The sequence below is a fragment of the Mauremys mutica genome, chromosome 11 (assembly GCF_020497125.1).
Source record: "Mauremys mutica isolate MM-2020 ecotype Southern chromosome 11, ASM2049712v1, whole genome shotgun sequence".
NCBI classification, from domain to species: Eukaryota; Metazoa; Chordata; order Testudines; family Geoemydidae; genus Mauremys; species Mauremys mutica.
Genome location: NC_059082.1, coordinates 67,317,713 through 67,339,461, shown reverse-complemented (window position 1 = coordinate 67,339,461; position 21,749 = coordinate 67,317,713). Strand labels below are relative to the sequence as shown.

Sequence of the window (21,749 nt, the reverse complement as noted above, 5' to 3'; positions counted from 1 at the left end):
TGACCCTGTAGTCTGAGGTAAAGTGGGAGGAACATACAAGCATATATTTCTCATATGCTGTCAAAAGTTTTAGCTCCAACAGTAAATTTTCACTGAAAAATAAGGCATTTTACTGTACCTTAGATTCTCTCCACCTTCAGAACACTCATGATTAAGTTTATTGGGAAGAGATGAAACAAAATTTTTCAAGTGAGCCAATTCCAAAGATGTCCAAATTTCTTCATCAGAGTATTTGTCAAAAGGGTCAAGATTCATACGCAGAGAGCCAGAAAATAATACTGGATCCTAGTCAGAAAATAACATGTACTCAACACTTCCACATACAAAGAATATGGCAAATGTTTAAGAGAGATTTCATTTAAATGGCAAAGGAAATGGTATATTTTGTAAGCAACCCAAGGAATAATTATAGCAAAAGATCTTTTGAGTTTAATTATTTTTAAATAAAGGTGACTCATTTCTTGCTTGGAAAATGCCTCAGCCTAGTTGCAATACCAAAGAATATATAGAAACATCTTCAATTTAAATGCCAAACCATCTTTTTCAAATAAAACGGCATGTGAAAAACAAACTTCAAAATACACTCCCACAAGATTCAAAGTCCAAACTGGCTGCATCAGTAAATGCATCATGCCCACAATCTACTTATTCCATTTCCTCTTATGGCAATCAGTGATAGCGAAGCCGAAATCTAATATGGAATGATCAAAAAAGGGCAAAAGTAATATAATCCCAACGTCAAACCTATTACCCAGATCCGAGAGAGATGAATTGCAGAACACCTTTTGCAATTATTTAAACCCAGTTCCTTCTTGCATTACTATAAATAGGCAGAAAAGCTTGTAGACTAAAAGCTAGTAACTTATAAACCCAATAGTTTTAAAAACTGAATTCAAAGACATTTGACCACCAAGCCTAGGGTGAGGAAGTGACTCAGTCATGTGGCAATTTGATAAGCAAACATCAAGCCCAAAACAATAACATGATCTTAAACCCTCAAAACTGGAGTGCCCTGTGCCATATCCCCATATGATTAATGTTGTTTCTTACTGTTCCTAAACATAAGTGAACCACAGAGACCAGACTTGATCTGCCAAGTTATTGTCAAAACAGTGTGAAATTTATTGAGTCTCAGTGTAATTCTAGTGAGACGTCTCCACCCTGTAATATGCAGTCTATATATGCCCTCTATTGGTCCAGAAGAGCTCGAGGCTCCTAAACCCACTAAAGTCTACATGATGCCAGCTGCACTACCTGGTCAGACCTCTGCACTCATGCTAAGTAATCTGCAGCATCAGGACCTAGGTGACTACTGGAAATCTATTATAAGGAGTTAACTAAATGAGTTCGTAATTTCAGAAGGCCCTGGATCCTGCCTCCATGGCAGCCAACCAATTCAGATCCAAGTTTGACTTGTTACATAAAGCAAGGGAAACATGCCTAAGCCGGCACAAAAGTCTGATCCAAAGTCAACTGAAGTCAATGGAAAGAGTCCCATTGACACCACCGGGTGTGGAATCAGACCCTAATAAAGTATATTAATAAAACACGCATCCAGCTGATTAAAGCCTCAATAGCCTTAAGAAATCAATTATGGTATTGGCAGGAACTTTGCACCTACCTGGGGAATAATGGTGATCTTGAACCGCAGGTCATGGAGCCCTATTTTTGCAACATTAATTCCATCAATAATAATCTCTCCCTCTGCTGATTCATTGATTCGAAATAAACCCAGAGTAAGGGAGGATTTTCCAGCACCTGTTCTTCCAACTATTCCCACCTATTAGAAGGCACACAGAAAGAAGTTATCATTTAATAATTCTGGGGAAAGGATAAAGTCAAAGTGCCACCGAGAATCTCCTGAAGTGGACAGAGTTTCAGACGTAATACATACATCTACCCAGTGCAAAGCAACTATGTTAAGAAAATGGAGAACTAGGTTGGCACAAGCAACCGATAGTGCATATATACCAAAAATGAAAATATCCTTCAAACGGCACATCAAAATTCCAATGCACCTGGAAAAGTTTTGGGACTTTTCTGGACAGGAAAATGGAATTGTGGTGAAAATGTGTAGTAGAGAAGTGCTGACAAAGTTCAGATCACACCTGTTCCTTTCTTTTGTGTGTGTTTTGTAGTTACAGTTGTGTTGCTATAGGTTTTGATCTTGTTTTTCCACCTGAATTTAGGATACAATTGTGCTCATTAACATAATACTCAGTTGCATGTCTGATTAGGAAGTTATAAAAACATGTGTCTTTTTTGTATTTGTGCTTGTATGGTTATATGTATATAAACTGCCCTGTATTTTATTTTTAAATAAAATAGTATATTAACCTACATAAAAAAGGATGCACAAGTCAGAAAAATGTGGTTTTTAGCAGTAAGTGAAATTTGAACTTCATAAATTTGCCATTTCATTTTGCTTGTGTTGAATAAAAAAGGAAATTGGTTAAGGTCACATATTCTCCAGTACACTCGTTTGTATTTTTACACCAAAAGAGCAAACGCTCAGGAAAACAGTGAGCACGTGTAACCCACAACGCACAGCAGGGGTCGTCCCACTCTAGCTGGCAGCTGTAGTGAGCTCTTAAAGACCAGCCACTAAAGGACTTATTCTTTTAGCTCCAATGGTAGAACCTCATCCTTTTAGTGCTGAAAGTCTCAGGGCTCAAATCTCATTGTCAGCTGAAGCATGCGGTTGCTAGCTTATAAAATGAAGCGCGGGTATAAACAGCGAGCCATGTTACTTACCTTCTCTCCTCCGTTTATGGTAACGTTTATGTTTTTCAGAACTAAATCCAAGTCCTCACGGTAACGTAAGCCATAGCCTCTGAACTCCACTTTGCCTTCATGAGGCCAGTTGTTTGGTGGAGCAGTTTGCTCAATACACCAGGGAGCCTGAAAGAACAATTGCCCAGCCATTCAGCTAGATCACTATTAACAGATCTATTACCCTTTTTGACCCATCTGCCTAAGCAAACGAAGAAATAGCTCCACCAGGAGTTGAATAAGGAAGGAGAGGCAGAAGTCTTTTTCAAAAAGGGCTGTACTGGAAAATCAAAAAAGGGCAAATTGGGCTGCATTGAAGACAATGAGGTTACAAGGTATAATCAAGGGCAAGATTTGACTCAAAAGTTGTGAAAAAATTGTGTCTTGACTAAAACAAGCCTCACCTCCCGGAATAAGTCTCTCTACAATTGTTGATGTGAGAATGACAGACAGCCAGGGCCGGTGTAACCATTTAGGCGACCTAGGTGGTCGCCGAGGACACTAGGATTTGGGGGGACGCCATTTTCTTCAGCAGCGACCGCGGCGGCTGGATCTTCGGCCGCCTGGGTCACCGCCGGCATTTAAGCGGAGGGAGCTGGGGCAGGGGAGAGCTGCCTGCAGCAAGTGGGGGGAGGCACGCAGGGGAACTCCTCACCCCAGCTCACCCCTGCCCCGCCTCCTCCCCGAGCATGCAGTGGCTGCTTCACTTCTCTTGGCACCGCAAGTCTGGGAGACAGGAAAAGTGAAGCAGCGACGGCGTGCTCGGGGAGTAGGTGGGGCAGGGGTGAGCTGCTTCACTTCTCCCGCCTCCCAGGCTTACGGCGCCAATCAGCTTAGGTGCCACAAGCCTGGGAGGCGGGAGAAGTGAAGCAGCGACGGTGTGTTCGGGGTGCTCGTGCACGGAGCAGGGGTGAGCTGAGGCCTCAGGGGTGTGCCTCAGGGCAGCGGGTGGGGGATGGGGAGCTGCCGCAGTGGGGGGCACCTCAGGGCGGAGGAGGGAATCTGCCACGGGGGGGGGGGGGGGGGAGCGGGAGCGGCTTAAGCCCGGGATTCGGGGATGGGGGAGGGTGCAAGGTGGAAGTTTCGCCTAGGGCGCGAAACATCCTTGCACCGGCCCTGCAGACAGCAAATATTATGACAAACTGGTCATGCAACAGTTACACACTGTGGGTTTATAACTATAAGAAGCTTGCCTGAGACAGAGAACACTGAACACTTTGCATGGTGGTCATGAACGAGTTCTGACTCAGACTTCAGTGGGTGTGTAAACAGAACAGGGTTTTCACCCTAATCAGCAGTTTTATTAAAAGCAGAGATCCCAGTGGGTTCATTGCTAGATCCAATTAAAACATTCTTAAAATTAGGAAAATTTTCCAACAGATTTTAGTTTGGAGGAAACACAAGTGGAAAGGAGTGAGGAACTCACTGGTTTGTACCCCACCCTAGACATGACTCAGGCTGGGCTGGGTTTTGATTTGGGCTTCCTATGAACACATTGCCGAAAATAAATAATGTGGGGGAAGAAGGTTAAGAGGAGAAACACACGACCAAAAGATGTTTACATGAGTCATCATCAGATTGAAAATGAATTTTGCATAGCTCCATTTGTTAATTTGGTACGGACTAGACAGAAGACAAAGGGTTCCCACAAATTAAGTGCAAATAGCGATAGAGGAAACAAATGCTTTAAGTCAACGGTTCTTAGCCTGGGGTGCACACACCCCCTGGGGGTGCGAGATGCCCTTTCTGAGGGTGTGAGACATGCCAGATTTTTTTAGAAGGTAAATCATCGAAAACACAAAATAAGCACAGGCACGTAAGTACAACTACTTTGTTTCATCAAACCTACGTATTTATTATTATACAGTTTTTAACTATTACTGTAATATACAAACAAAAATATATCTAGGTTTAAAGAACTGACCTACTTCAATTATTTTTTGATAAGGGGTGTGAGAACATATTTTGAGAACCAAAGGGGTGCAGGCTGCAGTACAGGTTAAGAACCACTGCTTTAAGTGAAGGAAAATACTTGCGAAGTTAACATTCTCCCACTAAGGGGCAATCTCAGCATTAAGTATGCAGAAAACAACTAGCTCTTAAAAAGCAAAGTCCAAGTACAAGTATCTCTGGATTCCTTTGTCAGTAAGGGCTAAGCAAATTCAGCCCACTAAGGAATGGCAAGAAACACCTTTGTGTAAATTCTTTTGTTCAGAAACCAATACTATAGTCTAGCCAGTTAGGAGGCAGCTTGACTGATTTGAAGGAAAGTCCCCCTCCTGTCCCATTAGAAAGACAATGACTGTACAATGCAAGCCTGCAGCATTGGTTAATAGCAAGGAAGATCTTTAGAGAGAAGTATAGAACCTACTAGTCACAATGTACCTCTTTTTCCATTTCAGAGTATTCTTGGACTCTTTCCACAGCAACAATGTTAGTTTCCAGCTCAGATGTCATGCGAACCAGCCAGTTTAAGTATGTTGTAACCTGCAAAAAGAATTCCTAAATGTAGCATTTACAATACAAATGGACATCAACATATAAAAGGACATTTAGCATGCAATACTGAGATGAAAACCCTAAGTGCCATCTGCTCATTAAACGCAGCACTTGGCTTTACCTGGGATGGGATGAGCCACCTCCTACAATTATCAAATACAACTGAGACCAAGTTCCACCCTCAGATACACAGCTCCCACTGCACATGTGTAAGTATAGTGCAGAACTTGGCCACTAGCGTGACCCCTAAAGCAGCTCCCCATTTGTCCTGCTAGTCAGTGTGTCTCATCACAATTTTGTTAAATTGGTTCAAAAGGTTTCTCCTTACAGCCTCTCCCACACAGGAAAGCCCTTGATCACCCCACCTGGACTCTAAATCTCTTTTCAAATCTCATCTGTAAACATATTCCCTATCACATGCTCCGCAAATTAGTTCTCTCTCCAAGACTTGTTTAGTTTCCTGAAGTATTTGGGGAGTCAGTTTGTAGTGACAAAGCCTATTTATTACTATAGTTGACAGATCAATTCTCAACTCTAATTCCATTGCAGATTTATATCCTGATACTGGGATGTGGTCTTAAAGTGCAGAAAGATTTCTGAAGTATATTACCTGCAATGAATAGGACACTGAGAGTCCAACTAAGCCAGGGCTGAGGCTGTGGCGAGCAATCACTGCAAACAGCGCCGCAAAGAGGACTATGCAGTTCCCCACACATTCCAGCCGGACAGCCAGCCACCTGTAAGACACAGACAAGTGATTCAATTTTCCAGCAATATCTGATTAAACAAACAAAAATTCATGGTGAACATGCTTAAATTCACATCTGTTTTGGTTTTTTAAAATATATGTTTATACTGAGGCATTTACATCTACTCATCCCCTTCTTTGCCAGTGACATGGGAACTGACACATTTGGAGCAATCTGATCATTTCCAGAAGCATGGGGTGCGGAAGCACATGAAACTAACTGTTAGAGGCAGAAAATCCTGTTTTAACCTTGAACGTGTTGGTTCTCAGGTACCCAACACAGCCACAGTTCAGGTAAATGAACAATGTGTAGAGCAAGTGAAGGAGGAGCAAAACCTTCTCTTGAATCAATGGGTTGTACCTGAGTAATGGAGCGAGGACTGCAGAACTGCACCCTCCCTATGCCACTGCTCTCCATGTGCTGACCCAACACTCACGCCCATCTACCTGTTTGCAACAATGCTGGGAAAGTACGCTTTCTGATTTTCGTCCACTTTTAAGTCGCTCTGCAGTTTGAAACGCGTCTGCTCCTCAAAGGCTCGAATGACACTGACACCCAAGAGGGTCTCATTAAAGTGAGAATACACTGGAGAGCGGCTGACAGATTCAAGACGTTTCAGCTGGCGAGAGGTGGCCACATAAAATCTCTGGAAATCAAGTTGAGTAGAACACTATGAGTTCAAAGGTGCAGCACAGCCTGGACATGACTTCAATTATTAACAACAACTACAGGGAGCCAACTCTCACTCAGACTTTTACTCTGGATAAGAGTACTACACATCACTTAGAGAAATCCAATTAGCTTTTATGAAAATTCACTGTTTCGTGGATTTTAAAACCAGAAGAGACTGTATGATTATCTAGTCTGACTGTGTTTTTAAGAAGCATGGTAAAAACAGCATTGTGGGTGCTCCTGTTTATGATCTTCAAATGGCTGAAGATCACATTTCCTCCCATCAGGAAGATGTATTTTCCCCTCAAATGCCGGTCCTGAAAGCTCAGTCTGAGATCTGAGAGTCATGCTGAGTTCTCTTTGGCTCAGCCACCACCACCAGGAAAAAAAGATCCCATAACCGGACTTGGTGGACAAACGCACTGATACAGGAGCCAAAAAAGAGAAGCCAATTCCCTTTCCCAGGGCTGTATTGGCTCTGCAGGGATCACCAGAGTAAAGCAGTGAAGTCTTTTTTAACCACTAAAGTAAGCAGACATGACAATACACACACAGAGCAAGACTGTAGAGTAAAAAGGTTGCTGTCAATCCTATTCTCTCCTTGTTTTAAGCTCACTTTTCTGACTATACCTGCACTTTCTACATCTGTGCCTCTCCGAAGCACACTCATTGTTTGAATTATAGGAGTTTCTTTCCCCAATATTTGAGCGCTGAATGAAAAATACTCTGTGTAATGTACCTTAGATTCCTAAGGAGGTTTTCTTTAAGTTCAGTTATATTAAAATATTCCCATTATCTTCTATGTAGTAGTTACAATTAAATGATCCATGATAGCAAAAATTATTCATGGTTTGACACAGTGTCCTATTCAGATGGTCAAAGTAGAGAATGCTCAGCTACTGGAAATCCAGCAAGCTGACGGGCGTGCCAGGCACAGTGCACTTCATATAGTATCCGAAAACGGTCAGTCAAACATGGACTCAAGTCACAATCACATTAAAATCTAAAACTGAAGTAACAAAAGGAGAGGAGAGAGAGAGAGAGAGTCTGGTGAGAGAGCTCAATGGCCGACGTTCCCTACCTGCACAAAGAAGTAGACAAGTCCCAGCGGTGGAATGACGATGGCAGCTATTGGCGTGGCCAAGAGAATGATGATGCAGGCCCCAATGACATTAAACAGTGAGCCCATGAACATTTTGATTATCTGAGGAATCACAGAGTCTATAGTGTCCATCTCTTTAGAGAACCGGTTCACTAAGTTCCCACTGGGTGTTCGTTCAAAAAAACTCATTGGAGACCTAAGGACATTGTGAAGCAGGCCAACGTGTAGGTGTCGTGAGGCAAATATCCCCCCTATTGACACAGCCATTGAGTAGCCAAACACAGCAATACCTGAAAGAGAAAACGGAGTGGACAACATTTTTCCTCCCTGAGCAGAAACATTTTTCCTAATTATGATTACAAACAAAGAACAAACAATGAAATCTAAACCATAGTAAATTTAGTCAACACAAATTCAAATCAATCAATCCTCACTGAAGAAGGCAGATGGTGATCTGAACTAGTCAGACTGAGTGGTAAAAGATTCTTCAGTGAAAAAGGTACGCTCATCTGAAGGAAGTGTTAGCCTTTCAACATGTGATTTCAGGGTATTTGGCACACATGGCCTGCTCACACACTGCTCCACTTTAAAAAGCTGTTTATTTCTTGTTGCAAGACTGGACGTGTCAATTCTGAAGAGAAGCGGGATACTGTGTGTTTAATTTCAGGTCAGACAAACCCTATTTATACACAGAACAGACCTAACAGGCAGCAACTGTGCAAGATTCTCCTGGACATTCTGTCAGCATGTCTGAATCCTGAGGTGGCAGGACCCATGTAGCAGTGAGAGGATAGCTTAGTAGTCCACATGGCTCAGGCAAACCTTGGCTGCTGCTCTAGAACTGCCAGTAAGGCTGCCAAAGAAGATCAAAAGGTGTGGTGGCAGCTCCTGACCACTGGGAACTGGATTGAGACTCAATTCATTTCATACAGGTCAAAGAGCCATCAGATGGCCGTAACTTTCAGTCACCACAGACCTGGGATGGATTTGAACCAGCCACCCAGAGGTTAAAGATTCCAGATCCCGTAACCATATGCATTCTAGCTTTGTTTCTTACGTTAAAAGAAAACCAAATTCACTAACTGAATAGTTTATTGCCATTATTTAAACCTTCCCATAAAAAGCAAAATAAAATTCATGGCAATAAAAGACTCCTGAGGAAGCCTTTGTACGGTGCCGGACACACCAAGTCACTGATCTTTCTAACATTTGGCTTAATATTTTGAACCAGTCAGTTAGTTTTAAAATAGTTTAACAGATAATTTCAGGCAAACCTTGAGACATTCCCAGTGCTCCATACACTCCTAGCCGGACGTGCGTGTGCTGCTGAGTCCCATTAATAACGGGATCGTCTGTCCATAAACTTAGCCAGTAATTGGAAGCCAGGGCGGCTATATGGTTACACATAAAAAGGAATATGCTCAGAAAAGAGATGAAGAGTCCAATGGATTTCATATATTCCCAGTACACTGTCGCCTTTACCTAAAGATACAAGAGAAAAAAACAAAAAACCCAGTCACTTTACACCAGAAGTGTAAGGCCTAGAACACTGATATATATAACCACCACCTACAGGATGGTGAAGTCAATATACCAGTTACACAGTTTACATGTTTATGGTGGGCCACAAAAGATACCTACTAGTCCTGTCCCAGAAAGATAATGCCTGGCAACACCAGTGTCACATTTTAACAGAATGCCTTGCAAAGGTTAGCTCAGTGACCCTCAACTGCCCTGGGATGCTGTTAGGCACTGCTGCCTTTACACACATGGAGAAAGCGAGACAGATTAAGCGACTTCCACGAGCTCACAGGAGATTTATGGCAGAGCCAGAAATAGAATTTCTGTTTCTGAGCGTTAGCCATAAGATCCTCCCATCTATTAACAGGAGGATCCAACCACAGGCAGATGGGGGTACTACAACCAAAGGAAAAATTGAGCCCAAGGTTACTGCCCAATACGTATGGATAGGACTTCATGTTATAAGCTACATTTAGAGAAAGATTCAAGTGAAATAGTTGACATCTATACTGCAGCAGAGAAGTATTTTCCCCTCAAAGTACTAGCTCACGGATCTCTTACAAAACCCCTTGGGTGTGCTGGGATTCAGCACTTGGATCTGACAGTGGAAACTTGGTTTTAATCCAGTTGTCAATTCCAATCCCTCTAGAGTGTGGCTCGGGTCACAGAGCTTGTCACAACCTTGTAGCCTTTTTCCAAGAAGTGACCGCAATAGAGTTATAATTAGCATCTGAAATTTTCACCTCATTTTTTCCAGCTTGCCAGGTAATAGTGCCAGCCACACCAGTGTAAGTGAAGCTCTCATTTCATCCCTCTCTGCCCTTCCTGCACCTACCTGTGACGCAGGTTTACTAGCACAGAGTCTATAAACAATCAATTAATGAAGTTACACATGGTCTGTCAACTCAAAAATGTGTTCACCTCCTTCCCCAAAGTAGTTACTTGCTCTTTGCAGGGGTGCTGGAACAATTTGTATAGTAGGGGGGCTGTGAGCCATTGAACCAAGACTGTAAACCCTGGATATGATGGAAACCTCCTCAAGCCAGTGGGTGCTGCAGCACCCCAGCACCGCTAGTTCCAGCGCCTACGTCACTTTGCTCCCACGTTTGAATGCCATTTTCTCCTGAATCACAGGGATTTCTGATAAGCTAAAATTTGGAAATGAAAAGAAATAATGAAATCTCACCCTCCCGGTCTTTGCTGTGTCAGCCTCCGTGAGTTTCCAAGCATTCTTTTCTGTTGGTGCTTTCTGAAGCTCTGTTGTACTAGTCTGGTTCAAAGACTTCCTTGTTTCTCCACTGTAAGTTGATGAGTTACTGAGTTGTCTGAAAAAACATATTTTTAAGCAAGCCATCAGAACAGGGACCAGTTGTTTCCTTGGCAAATGGATTTCTGTGACCCAGATCTACAAGTCTGGACACAATCTTACTCTGTGCTTCGCTGAGCCAGACAGAAACATCCCTAACAGGAGAATGCATGTGAGTATTCACCAACAACCCGCTCTTCTCTGCCTGAGTGCACTTCCTTAGCACCTGAAGACAAATGCTTCAGAGTAAGTACACAATGGACTGCCAAGCCAGAGAAGAGTTCTTGCTTGAGCAATCAAACTCCAGGAAGAACGATTCCTTTGTAAAAAAATAAAATAAAAATCTGCCTTTCGGGATCCTGCCCTTGTATTGAGCAGATGCAGGGACTCAAGAGTATTCCCATCAGCAGCAGGATTGGAAAATTAAATACATGACTCATCAGCCTTCAAAATTTGCAGTCAACTTACTTCCAGAAATGGGCATATTCATCTCTATGATGTTTAAAGAAGGAATGGACTGACTTGTGGGTATCCTGAACTGAAGCCTCCCCACAAAATGCAAACTCATGCAGTGGAACAGGCTCAGATTTTCATGGGATATTCAATTTTTGCTGGAACTTCCTTAGCACAAGGCTTACACTATGGAACTACAAAACAGCCTTAGATGTTCTCTTTGGGAAGCATGAAGGAGAGAGACTTTATTTTCCAAGTCTTTGCTCAGGTCAAAAGACATTTAAGACTTCTAATCATTTAAGGAAACTCATTCTCATGAGGAGCAGAAATACTGTACTTTGAACGGTAAGAATAGGCTGAAAACTGTCCAGCATAAAGCAGAAGGAAAAGACTAAGGGCTTGTCTAGGTGAAGAGAAAGTGCAGAGAATGCTGGGCTGTAAATGTATAGCATACTAGTGTGCTGCGCACTAACTGTCCGTGTAGACCCCACTACCGTGCACTAACAGTTCCCTAGTGCACTTTGACCTACTCTGCTTTGAAACAACTACACACCTAAGTATCGGTTTTCCTGTTGCTTCATTTGCGAGAACACCATTTTCCATATGCTTGCCTTCTTTCACAGTTGGGCTGTTTGCATCTGTAGGAAAAGCAAAAATGAACAAAGTTAGCCACAGCTAGAGAAGTCATAGTCAAAACCCAGTCAAATATTTGCATACCAAAATTGCTCCCAAAGGGGAGAACACAATTAAGCAATTAATACTCTATATGGTAATTACTTCTAATAGGTTTTAACAATTGTAGTAAGATGAAGCCCTGACAGGAGCGGTGCCAGAGCTTCTAGCGCCCTAGGCAGAATTTGGGGGGGGCATTTTGTGCGCTCCCCATGGGGCGCACGGGAGCTTCCGGTTCCGCTCCCATCGTGCCGCTGAAGAAGGACCCTCCACCGAAATGCCGCAGGCGACAGCGGCAGTCATTGAGCTGCTCAATTGCCTGCCGCTGTTTTCCGCGGCACATCGGCGGAGGGTCCTCCTTCGGCGGTACGACGGGAGCGGAACCGGAAGCTCCCACGTGCCCCGTGGGGAGCGCACAAAATGCCGCCCCTCGAATCCTGGCGCTCTAGGCGACCGCCTAAGGTCGCCTAATGGAAGCGCCGGCCCTGAGCCCTGAAACAAGCTCTTGTGTCAGAGGCCCAGTCTGAGGCCTGAAGCCTGAACCAAAGTACTTCCGGGCATTGCTAAGCAAAAGCTGGGCTGTGAGCTAGAGGCAGGCCTCACTCACAAAAGCTGGCAAGAAGAGGGCTGCTACAAGCAGGTGCATCCACATGTAAGTGCTAATAAGAGGAACTTGTGCCAAAATAGCATCAGAACACACCACAGAGATAACAAGGAACAGGCAGGTGCATATTAAAGACAAGGTCAAAAGAACAACATGATGGATAGATTTGTTTGAACCGACATGATCAAAGAGGAGATAGCACCCTAATAAGCCAAGGGGCTGTACTTCAATACGTCAGTAGGAATAAGTAATCTGTCCTGTAACTGTATAAAAGTAGGTCCTGAAGTGCACATCTTTGTCTGGCCTAGAGGGCAGTGGAAAGTCCCGCCACTGACTGAGCCAGTCCATTGCCAGGGGGCACAAATTCGTAGTATGTCTTGTAAAGTCTACGGAACACTATTACTGTGCTTCGTTTGACAATAAACCTGGCTCGAGTTCCTTCGTACCTTACTAAACTCTATGGCCTTTGGGGGGTTCTCTCGGGGTCTGCTGTGTCAGCTATCTGCGCAGAACTGGGGCAGCACACAGAGGGAACACACAAGCAGCCGACTGTTATCATCATCAAATAAAAGCAAAGCACCACACCAGTAGCTACTAACAACAACAATCACTTTTTAGCACTAGTTTGAATCTTAATCTTACTGAGCAAATGCACAGACAATAGAATATTATGCTCCTTTCCCTACTCAATGCACACTAATTTTAGTAGTTTGAAATAGAGTTATGAGAACTGTTTGACACTGAAGCACACATCAACTTCATAGCACAGAACATGCTATGGCTAATTTAGAGGATGCTCTAAGCTTTTTCTACTCTTCAAAAATTCATGCCTTGACTATTCATTAAAAAGGCAAAAAGTTATTTTTATTTTAGAGCAAACCAGAAACCACACAAAAGCTTTTTCTGGATTTTTAGTGCAGAGATAGAAGATACGTTCAGAATAACTTGGAGAATGCTGGCTTTCCTTCAGCACCCTAAAACACACAACAACAAACTTTCCAATAGGATTAATCAAGTACATGCTACTGAGGCTGAGTAACTAGAAAGGCCTTTCTATAAATCTAACATTAAGCAAAAAATAGGTGTTACGTTCCCCCTTAATACATCTATATAAATCCATTCGATTAACAAGAGGCAGTATTGCATTTAGGCAAGTTAACCCAAAATGCTTAGAAAACCAAATCAAAATTTGAAGTTTATGTAGTTTGTGAAACAGTAAAGATAAACAAGAAGAACTAAATTCAAAGCTTTCTCCAGACACTTTAATGAAACTCTATGAAACAGTGTCTAGTGTGGCTATCAGACCCTGACACATTTATATTTAATAGTTTTCCCACACACAAATCAAATGATTTTTTTCCCTTAAAGAAGTACCTTCTCTTAGTCTGGGCAATAATGTTTCCATGTATGCAGGGCTGTTCAGTGTTTAACCCAGAAGGAATTCTGCACACAAACATTCTTAAGGAGGCTGAATACAGCCAAAAATAGTCAGTTTGTATCTATTAAAAAAAAATAGCATTTAAACAGGGAGACAATTATTTATTTAGACCTAAAAACGTTTGTTTTGTTAAAAATAAAGATGTTCAATGTTTCCATGAACTATTTTTCTGAACAACCACCAACAAACTCCACTGAACTGCAGCTGTTTGACTTAAGGCATTATCTGCTGCGTTTGCAAATGAAACACAGACGCATCATGCTAATGCTGCAGACTCAGACAAGCTAAACTGATTGGTGCTGTTTCATTGTCCATGATGAGTGAAGTGCCAACAGTGAATAAAACAGCATAAATGAAAACATCACACTATTAAAACTAAGAAATTTACAAATAAGTTATTAAAAGTGAGAAACTATATTTAGGTTTTTACCCAGACAATATTTCTTTAGGAAAACTTCCAGATGAAGAACTTCAAGCATTCAATATTCTCTTGAACTGCAAACACTGAATTTAGTGGCAACCCTTATTCCACATTAAAAAAGCCCGCAGCTCCCAAACGTCTCTTCAAAGTCAGATTTAATTTTGTACGCGATAAATATTTCTGCACATGCTGAATACAGTATTTGAGAAACAAGGAAAGCTCTCAGAAGTATAGTTAACCTGGCATCATACCAGTGAGGATGCAAACTCACTAACAATTATCCTTATTTCATATCTTAGTATCACCACTGAAGAATTCCTTTTCAAATCATAAAGTCGTATAGTCATAACACTAAACAGGCATTAGAGAAAGGAAATGAAGGAATCATGAATGCACCAATCCTGCAAACTCTCATGCATGTTAGTGGTCTCGTTTAATTCAACGTGACTACTCACATGCATAAGCATCTGCAAGATTGGGCCCTCAATTTTTGTCTTCCTGACAGGTTTGATGTTTAAGAGACAAGACTCATCTCACCCTGTCAATGGGATATTCATTAAGGATTTCCATCTTTCATATTTATTTTCCCACCCTGCCAAAAAATTAGGCTGCACTGAACTAAACTTAAAAACCTATCAGTAAAAGTTTTCAGGACTTTTTACAGTGTTTACTCTCACCAGATCTAGGAACATACCAATCTTCCTCACAGTGAAATGGACTAAGAAGGGATGTTAACATCTGGAAGGGTGAAGACTGAAGACCCAACACTGCAGGACAACTGGTTTAGTCAGGAGAATTTTTCAGAATTTTTTTTTCTTGCATTACATTTTTTTTTTGGCAAGTTTCTCAATAAATACCAATTTGAATCTCACACCAGCAGATCTCAATTGAGTCAGTCCCATTTGGGATAGAATATCACATCTTGTGAAAAAAACCTACTGCACAGTAGAATGTAGCCAACTGTTCTGCAAGTTTTCAGTTGCCATAAAAATTTATTTTAAATATAATATTTAAGAAAATAAAACCTCTCGGTGTCAAAATGAACATTCCTTTTGTGGCTTCCAATTTCCACAAGTGACTTTAGTAACTGGGCAATATTAGTTTCACAAGGAAAAAAAAGTTTCTACATTGTATAAAAACTCTACATTTTGAACAGCTACAGGGAAAGTGTTCAGCTTTTTTGGACATTTTGTCCAACCTTAAAATTATTATAGATGAAGATTCGCTATTGTCATAAATTCTATTACTGAAAAGCCAGCGTACCAAATGCTGAAGTTTAAGCCACTATTTTCATGCATTGTACTAAAAAGCAATGAGCTCTCTCCCTACTGTTATGAAGCAAGAAGCTAACCAACACTATTTCTTCATGTAGTGTGAAACTTCAGCTGCCAGTGATGAAGCCACACGAGCGAACAAAACGCAGCCATGTCTATTGCCCTAATACGAAGAGTATAAAACAATGCAGCAAAAAAGGAGTTACCTGTGGCCAGTGAAGGAGGAATGGTAAATTATTATGAATATTTTGAGTTTAAACGTATACATTGACTTTTCCAAAACCATGCACATCTTTTACATCACAATCAACTATTTACACTATCTACATGCAGAAAAGCACCTGAGCAAACCAACACAAACCTTCCTTGTCTTCTCCTGTCTTTGGATCTGTGTTCAGGATTCAGGGGGGCAGGGGCGGAAGGAGAGAGAAAGGGGGAAGAAGGTGATGAAACAATTTAAAGACAAACAAAGATTGAATTCAAATGAAAAGGGCTATCAACTAAGAGTGCAACAAACCTTCTCCTTTCTTTGCAGCTGTATATTAATGGAAGCAAGAAGAGAATGGTAAAGTGTGGGATAAAAAAAATATCCAATGATTACTTGCTATGAAAGTTTACTAAGACTGCTGCCCTCCATCCCCCCACACCTGCCAAAAGTAGTTCCAGACTTAGAAAGAAAAATTAGAAGTTAATGCTGGAGCCCTTCATAAATATGTTCAGCTGAAAGTGCAAGACATTTATGCTATTCTAAATCAAGTTGGGAGGAAGAAACAAGTGAGGAGGTTAGACTAATGGATAGCCCAATGACTGCACCAACAGAGGAGAAGGAAACAGGTAAACTGGAAAAAAGCTGTGGGAGGGTGGACAGAAAGCTGTGTACAGTTGAGACAGCATTAAGATGACATGGGAGGACAGGCAGCCAAACTGAGCTTTGGAGGTGTGAGATGCATACTGAGGCCAGGGGAGTTTAGGACATTTGTTTAATATAGTGGTGACTCCTTTTTGTTAGTTTCCATAGACTATAAAGTCTGCTTATGTGACTATAGATATAGATGCACACAGTAATTTGACTTTAGAAGCAAAGACTTCTCATTTATATGGCCCCTTTAAATTAAATTAGTCCATGTGAACTAGATAGAGAGAGCAATACCCCCATTTTACGGCTAGGGAAAAATAAAAGCAGAGGTAAAGAGATTTGCCCAAAACGAAAGGGCAAATAGTAGTCAAACACTAGGATAATACATTGCATAAGTAAACAACAAAGGTGCCCAGTGTTCATCTGGGTCACAGTAATTAAGAAGAATTACATGCAATCATGGCAAATAAGTGCAGCATACTCAAAACACTGGATTTCTTTCCAAAACAAGATACCCAGCACACCAATGGGAAAAGACTTTCAAACAAAAGCAAGGGCATACTTGTCAAGCATGTTTACATGTACAAAGCCTTCAAAAAGCGAACAAAACCACCTAGGTGAGCTGACAAAGGCTAGAACTAGGCAACTTACAGGAAATAAATACCTGTTCAAATTGCAAAGTATTAAATTTTATCGAGACTACAAAAGAAAAAGGAAGATTAATCCTCCTCTCTGTGGAAGTAGAGAAAGAACTGACAGGGATTTGAAGGAGATTTCATATTCAAACAGTCCCCTTGTGTGAGCAAGAGTCAGGCTAGATATAACCCTAATAACGGGAGATTTGTAGAAGTGAGGATTGTGTGAGGCGAGTGGGACAGAACTGTCTGAGAAGTTGTTGTGACCTAGTGTTAGATATCAGGAGGACATATGTATAAACAAAATGCAGTTGTCGCCTATTATTGTATGTAACAAAAGGTATAAATGCTTGCTGTAATTGTTTACCTGGGGAGAGACCTGTTCTGCTCTCTCCCTCCACGCAATTGTTAGAGAAAATAAAGTATCTGACTTGCTGCACCCAACCTGAGAGTGAGACCTGTTTTTCTCCGACATCTCTGAAGTCTGCTCATACACTGAAGTCCGTATCAGATATCCTTTATCTAAGAGTACATCTAGCTGCTTCCAAACCCAAAGTATTATTTCTTTAATTCTATACAGTGTGCAAGTTAATCACATTTCTTCTATTGTAACGGCTTTTCTGTGGCACTTGTCCCAGTGGTAGGTGAGAACCTCACAATCCTTACTTTGCCCCACAGCTCTCCCAGTGAAGTAGGAAAATATTTCCATTTTGCAGAATGGGAATTGAGACAGAGATTAAGTGACATGCCCAAGATTATACAGGAAGCCTATGACAGGGACAGGAGACAGATCTTCAGAGTCTCAGCTCAGCGAGTTAGCCAGAGGACCATACCTCTCCCAGAATGCCAGTGCCTACAAAAGGACCAGTGGCGCTAGGGTTGCCAACTTTCTAATAGCACAAAAGTGAACACTCCTGCCACACCCCTTGCCACACCCCTTCTTCAAGGTCCCGCCCCTTCTCGGAGGCCTCCTCCCCACTCACTGCATTCCCCCCCCCTTCTGTCGCTGGCTGTCCCCCACCCTCACTCATTCATTCATTTTCAGCAGGCTGGGACAGGGGTGGGGGAGGGCTCCAGCTGGGGCTGCGGGCTCTGGGGTGGGGCCAGAAAAGAGGGGTTCAGGATGCAGGAGGGTGCTCCGGGCTGGCGCAGGGGGTTGGAGTGCAGGCTCTGGGATGGGGCTTGGGATGAGGAGTTTGGGGTGCAGGAATGGGCTCTGGGCTGGGGGATGGAGCCAAGGGGTGCAGAGTGTGTGGGGGGTTCCGGGCTCAGGAATGCAGTTGGGGTGTGGGATGGGGTACAGGCTCTGGGCTGGAGATGCAGGTTCTGGGTTTGGGCAAGAAAGGAGGGGTTCAGGATGTGGGAGGGGACTCAGGGCTAGGGCAAGAGGTTGGGGAGTGGGAGGCTCCGGGCGATGCTTAACTTGGGGCTTCCCTGGAAGCAGCGACATGTCTCTCAGCTCCTAGGCCTAGGGGTGGCCAGGTGGCTCCACGCAGTGTGCGCTGCCTCCACCCACAGGCACTGCCTATGCAGCTGCCATTGGCTGCAGTTCCCAGCCAATGGGAGCCGCGGAGCTGGCACACAGCGCAGGGGCAGTGTGCAGAGCTCCACAGGCTATTCCTCTGCCTGGGAACCAGAAGGACATGTTGCCACTTCTGGGAAGCACACGGAGCCAGGTAAGGAGCCTGACAGCCCCGCCAACCGGACTTAATGGCCCGGTCAGCCACTGACCGGAGCCACCAGGGTCCCTTTTCGACTGGACGTTCCAGTTGAAAACCGGACACCTGGGAAACCTAAGTGGAGCAGATTCAACAAGAACATTCAGAAGACAGGGTCAGCTCTTCTACACCACACATTAATACATGCTTTCACCAAGGAGGCACATTCTGCTCTGCTTTCTTCAATAATCAGAGGGGGACTGTCATAGCTTTCTATGGCTTGGGAAGGACAGGGCCTAAACAGGGCAACTCTGCTTCCTACCTTACAGACCCTCTCACCTGGCCTCACTCTCCACCCTGTTCCCTAATCATTCTCTTTGTCAGCCTCTCTCCACCTGTCATTCCCTTCCCACTCACCTCTCCCATTGCCAGAAGGGGGATGCAAGCACTGCACTTCCCTCTCCTGGCCCGTGGTAGAGGGCAAAATACTATTCTCACTTCTCTCCTGGCTGAGAGGACAGGCAGCAATTCAGTACAGTTCTATGGCTCCTTTGACAGCTTCGCTCATATTCTGCGGTTCAGTGCACTGCTCATGTTCTACCTGTAACGTTCAGGCAGGATGGAGTGTCAAGCACCAAACACTCATGCAGCACTCCAGGGGATAGGTGTGAATTATGCAAAGAATCAGCAGGAGCAATCCATTTCCTGCAAAATCTGCCATTTGTGTGCATCAGCAGAGGGTGCATGCCAAAGAACACGTCCTATGTGCACACAGAGGGAATATCAGCGTAACACCAGCCAAGCACACTAAAAACACTGCTTGTATTTGAGCATTAATGCAGGGAACAGAGCCAGAAAACAATTTGAGCAGGTCTTGTAAGAAATCAGACTGGGAGGCATTGGACCGTCTTCCACGATTTGCAGACAAGTTACAAAGATTCCCCGCGTTCTCTAAGTGTGGAAGTAGCTGTGTTGTAACAGGAAGAGCTGGGAAAAGAACAGCTGCTTTCAGATTAAATAAGGTCCCGTTTATGTGAGGGACTCACCAGGCCTGTGGATAAGAAGTCAGAGATTCCATGACTTTTAGAGATCTTTTTAGAGTAAACAGATGCCCAGCCTTAGACTGACTTCAGAGCTGTATTGGACAATCTGAAAGGATTAACGATTGGGCTTCCATAGGAGATTATTCTACAGCCCAACAGACCTTACTATTATGCTGAATACTGAATACCTGGTTTTCAATTCTACAAGCCAATCATGGATACCTTCATGAAACAAGGATCCCTGCCTATTTTGATCTACCATGGGAAAGGAAAGGCACTCAAGGAAGCATGCTACCACAAACCGACTAGCAAGCAGCACATCATCTTAGCTCAGTGGAGTTTCTTTGTAAGCTTACCTCCATTCTCCACATCCTGATCAGCATTAGCATATGTACGAAGAAACTCGGCAAAGGCCCCGTCTTGCGTTAGCAGCTCTTGGTAAGAGCCCATCTCAGATATTTTACCATCAGTCATCACTATAATTGTATCCATCAGAGGCAGATAACTGACCCCATGGGTTACCAAAACCCGAGTCTAGATGTTAAAAAATATAAATAGATATATATTGAGTACAAGGCTCTCTCTAAACAGTAACTAAGTGTTAAATTCTTGCAGTAAGTGTCGCACACCAGATTTTAATGATGTGCATAACAACACACGCAACAGGCACATGGTAATTGTTACAAAAGAATTAGTTCTCATTTTTTAATCGTCGTTTTCTCCAGCTGACCTGCATCTTAGGCCTTTGGAGTCACTGAACACTCTCATAATACTTTGTACTGATGCTACTGTACCTTTCATCAGAGGTGCTCAAAGCACTTTATAAACAGTAAGCCCAGATTTTTAAAGCTCTGGCTCTGCTCAACATTGCAACATCTGACTGACTTAGGAACATGTGTCATTTTCAAAAGTGACTTAGGCACTTAAGTTTCACTGAAAGTCATTGGGACTTAGGCACATAAGCATGTAAGTCACTTTTGAAAATAAGGTTTAGGCATTGCAATACTGAGATGAGTAGCGCCTAAATACTTTTTAATATCTGGGCCTACATCTTCACATCACTTCTCCATTTTACAAATGAGTAAAGCCAAGTCCAGTGTTTCATGTAACTTTCACAAGATCATGTAACAAGTCAGATCCAATTGGAAATAGAATTGAGGAATAAAAATGATGATAACCGGGAAGTAAAATGGATGAAGTTGTTTCAAAGGAGCTTTCTAGTTCTTGGAACCTTGTGAACCAAGCTTAAATCATAGAAAGGATCATTCCATGGAAAAGTCACCCTGATCTGAAGTATCATTTAAAAATACCTACTTTGTTTTTCAGGATTCCCTTTGGTCCAATAACTTTCTCAAAAATATGCTTCCCAACATGGGCATCAACAGCAGATAAAGGATCATCAAATAAATAGACATCGGTGTTACAGTAAACTGCCCGAGCAAGGCTGACTCTCTGCTTCTGACCTCCAGAGAGATTCACACCCTGGAGAAGGAGGAAATAAAGTGCTGCTGGGTTTTACAGTAAAATACGTTGTTTCAGTTTGTGAAGGAGGGTAAAAGTCATAGGAGGCTTCTGTGAAGGCATTAGAGGAGCTGCAGCTTCATGATAAACATTCCAAATAATAAACATTATTTCAGTAGCTTAATAGTGTTAAAAATCGCGGGCCAACGCCTTCTTTTCTGGTATGTATGGAAAAATCTAGACATTAATCAACGACTGTCCGGGCCTCTAAACACATGAAACACTATAGAGTGGCAGGGACCATATCTATCTATATGTTTCTATAGCACCTCCCACAAGAGAGAGGAGAGGAAGTTCCAGATTGGGACTTCTGGCACCACTGTAATACAATCATCTCTACTGCATGTCCTGTAACTTGTTACTTTCACAAGATTTCCATGAATTAAAGTGGGAATTCTGTGAATGGAATGCACCTCCTACATTTTGCCCAGTGTAAGGAAAGCATCTTAAACATGATTGTATTTAGTTTTCTTACTAAGCTGGGAAGCCACTTCAGTGTTGTACTGATAAACAAGCATTTAGTTTCCATGGTGAAAAGGGGAGTTCTTGATTG

The 21,749-nt window shown here is 42.7% G+C and overlaps 1 protein-coding gene across 1 annotated transcript in view; it reads right to left on the bottom strand.

Annotated features, from left to right (window-relative positions):
* The window catches only part of ABCC1 (ATP binding cassette subfamily C member 1), a 103,357-nt gene that overhangs the window by 3,389 nt on the left and 78,219 nt on the right, over positions 1–21,749 (bottom strand). The window contains exons 18-29 of the mRNA XM_044980593.1: positions 20,990–21,157; positions 20,032–20,209; positions 11,628–11,712; positions 10,502–10,640; positions 9,069–9,276; positions 7,774–8,084; positions 6,467–6,666; positions 5,882–6,008; positions 5,158–5,259; positions 2,755–2,901; positions 1,622–1,780; positions 119–285 (exon numbers count right to left, since the gene is read on the bottom strand). Coding sequence (XP_044836528.1) covers positions 119–285; positions 1,622–1,780; positions 2,755–2,901; positions 5,158–5,259; positions 5,882–6,008; positions 6,467–6,666; positions 7,774–8,084; positions 9,069–9,276; positions 10,502–10,640; positions 11,628–11,712; positions 20,032–20,209; positions 20,990–21,157 — 1,991 coding nt within the window. The remainder of the gene's footprint in view (positions 1–118; positions 286–1,621; positions 1,781–2,754; positions 2,902–5,157; positions 5,260–5,881; positions 6,009–6,466; positions 6,667–7,773; positions 8,085–9,068; positions 9,277–10,501; positions 10,641–11,627; positions 11,713–20,031; positions 20,210–20,989; positions 21,158–21,749) is intronic.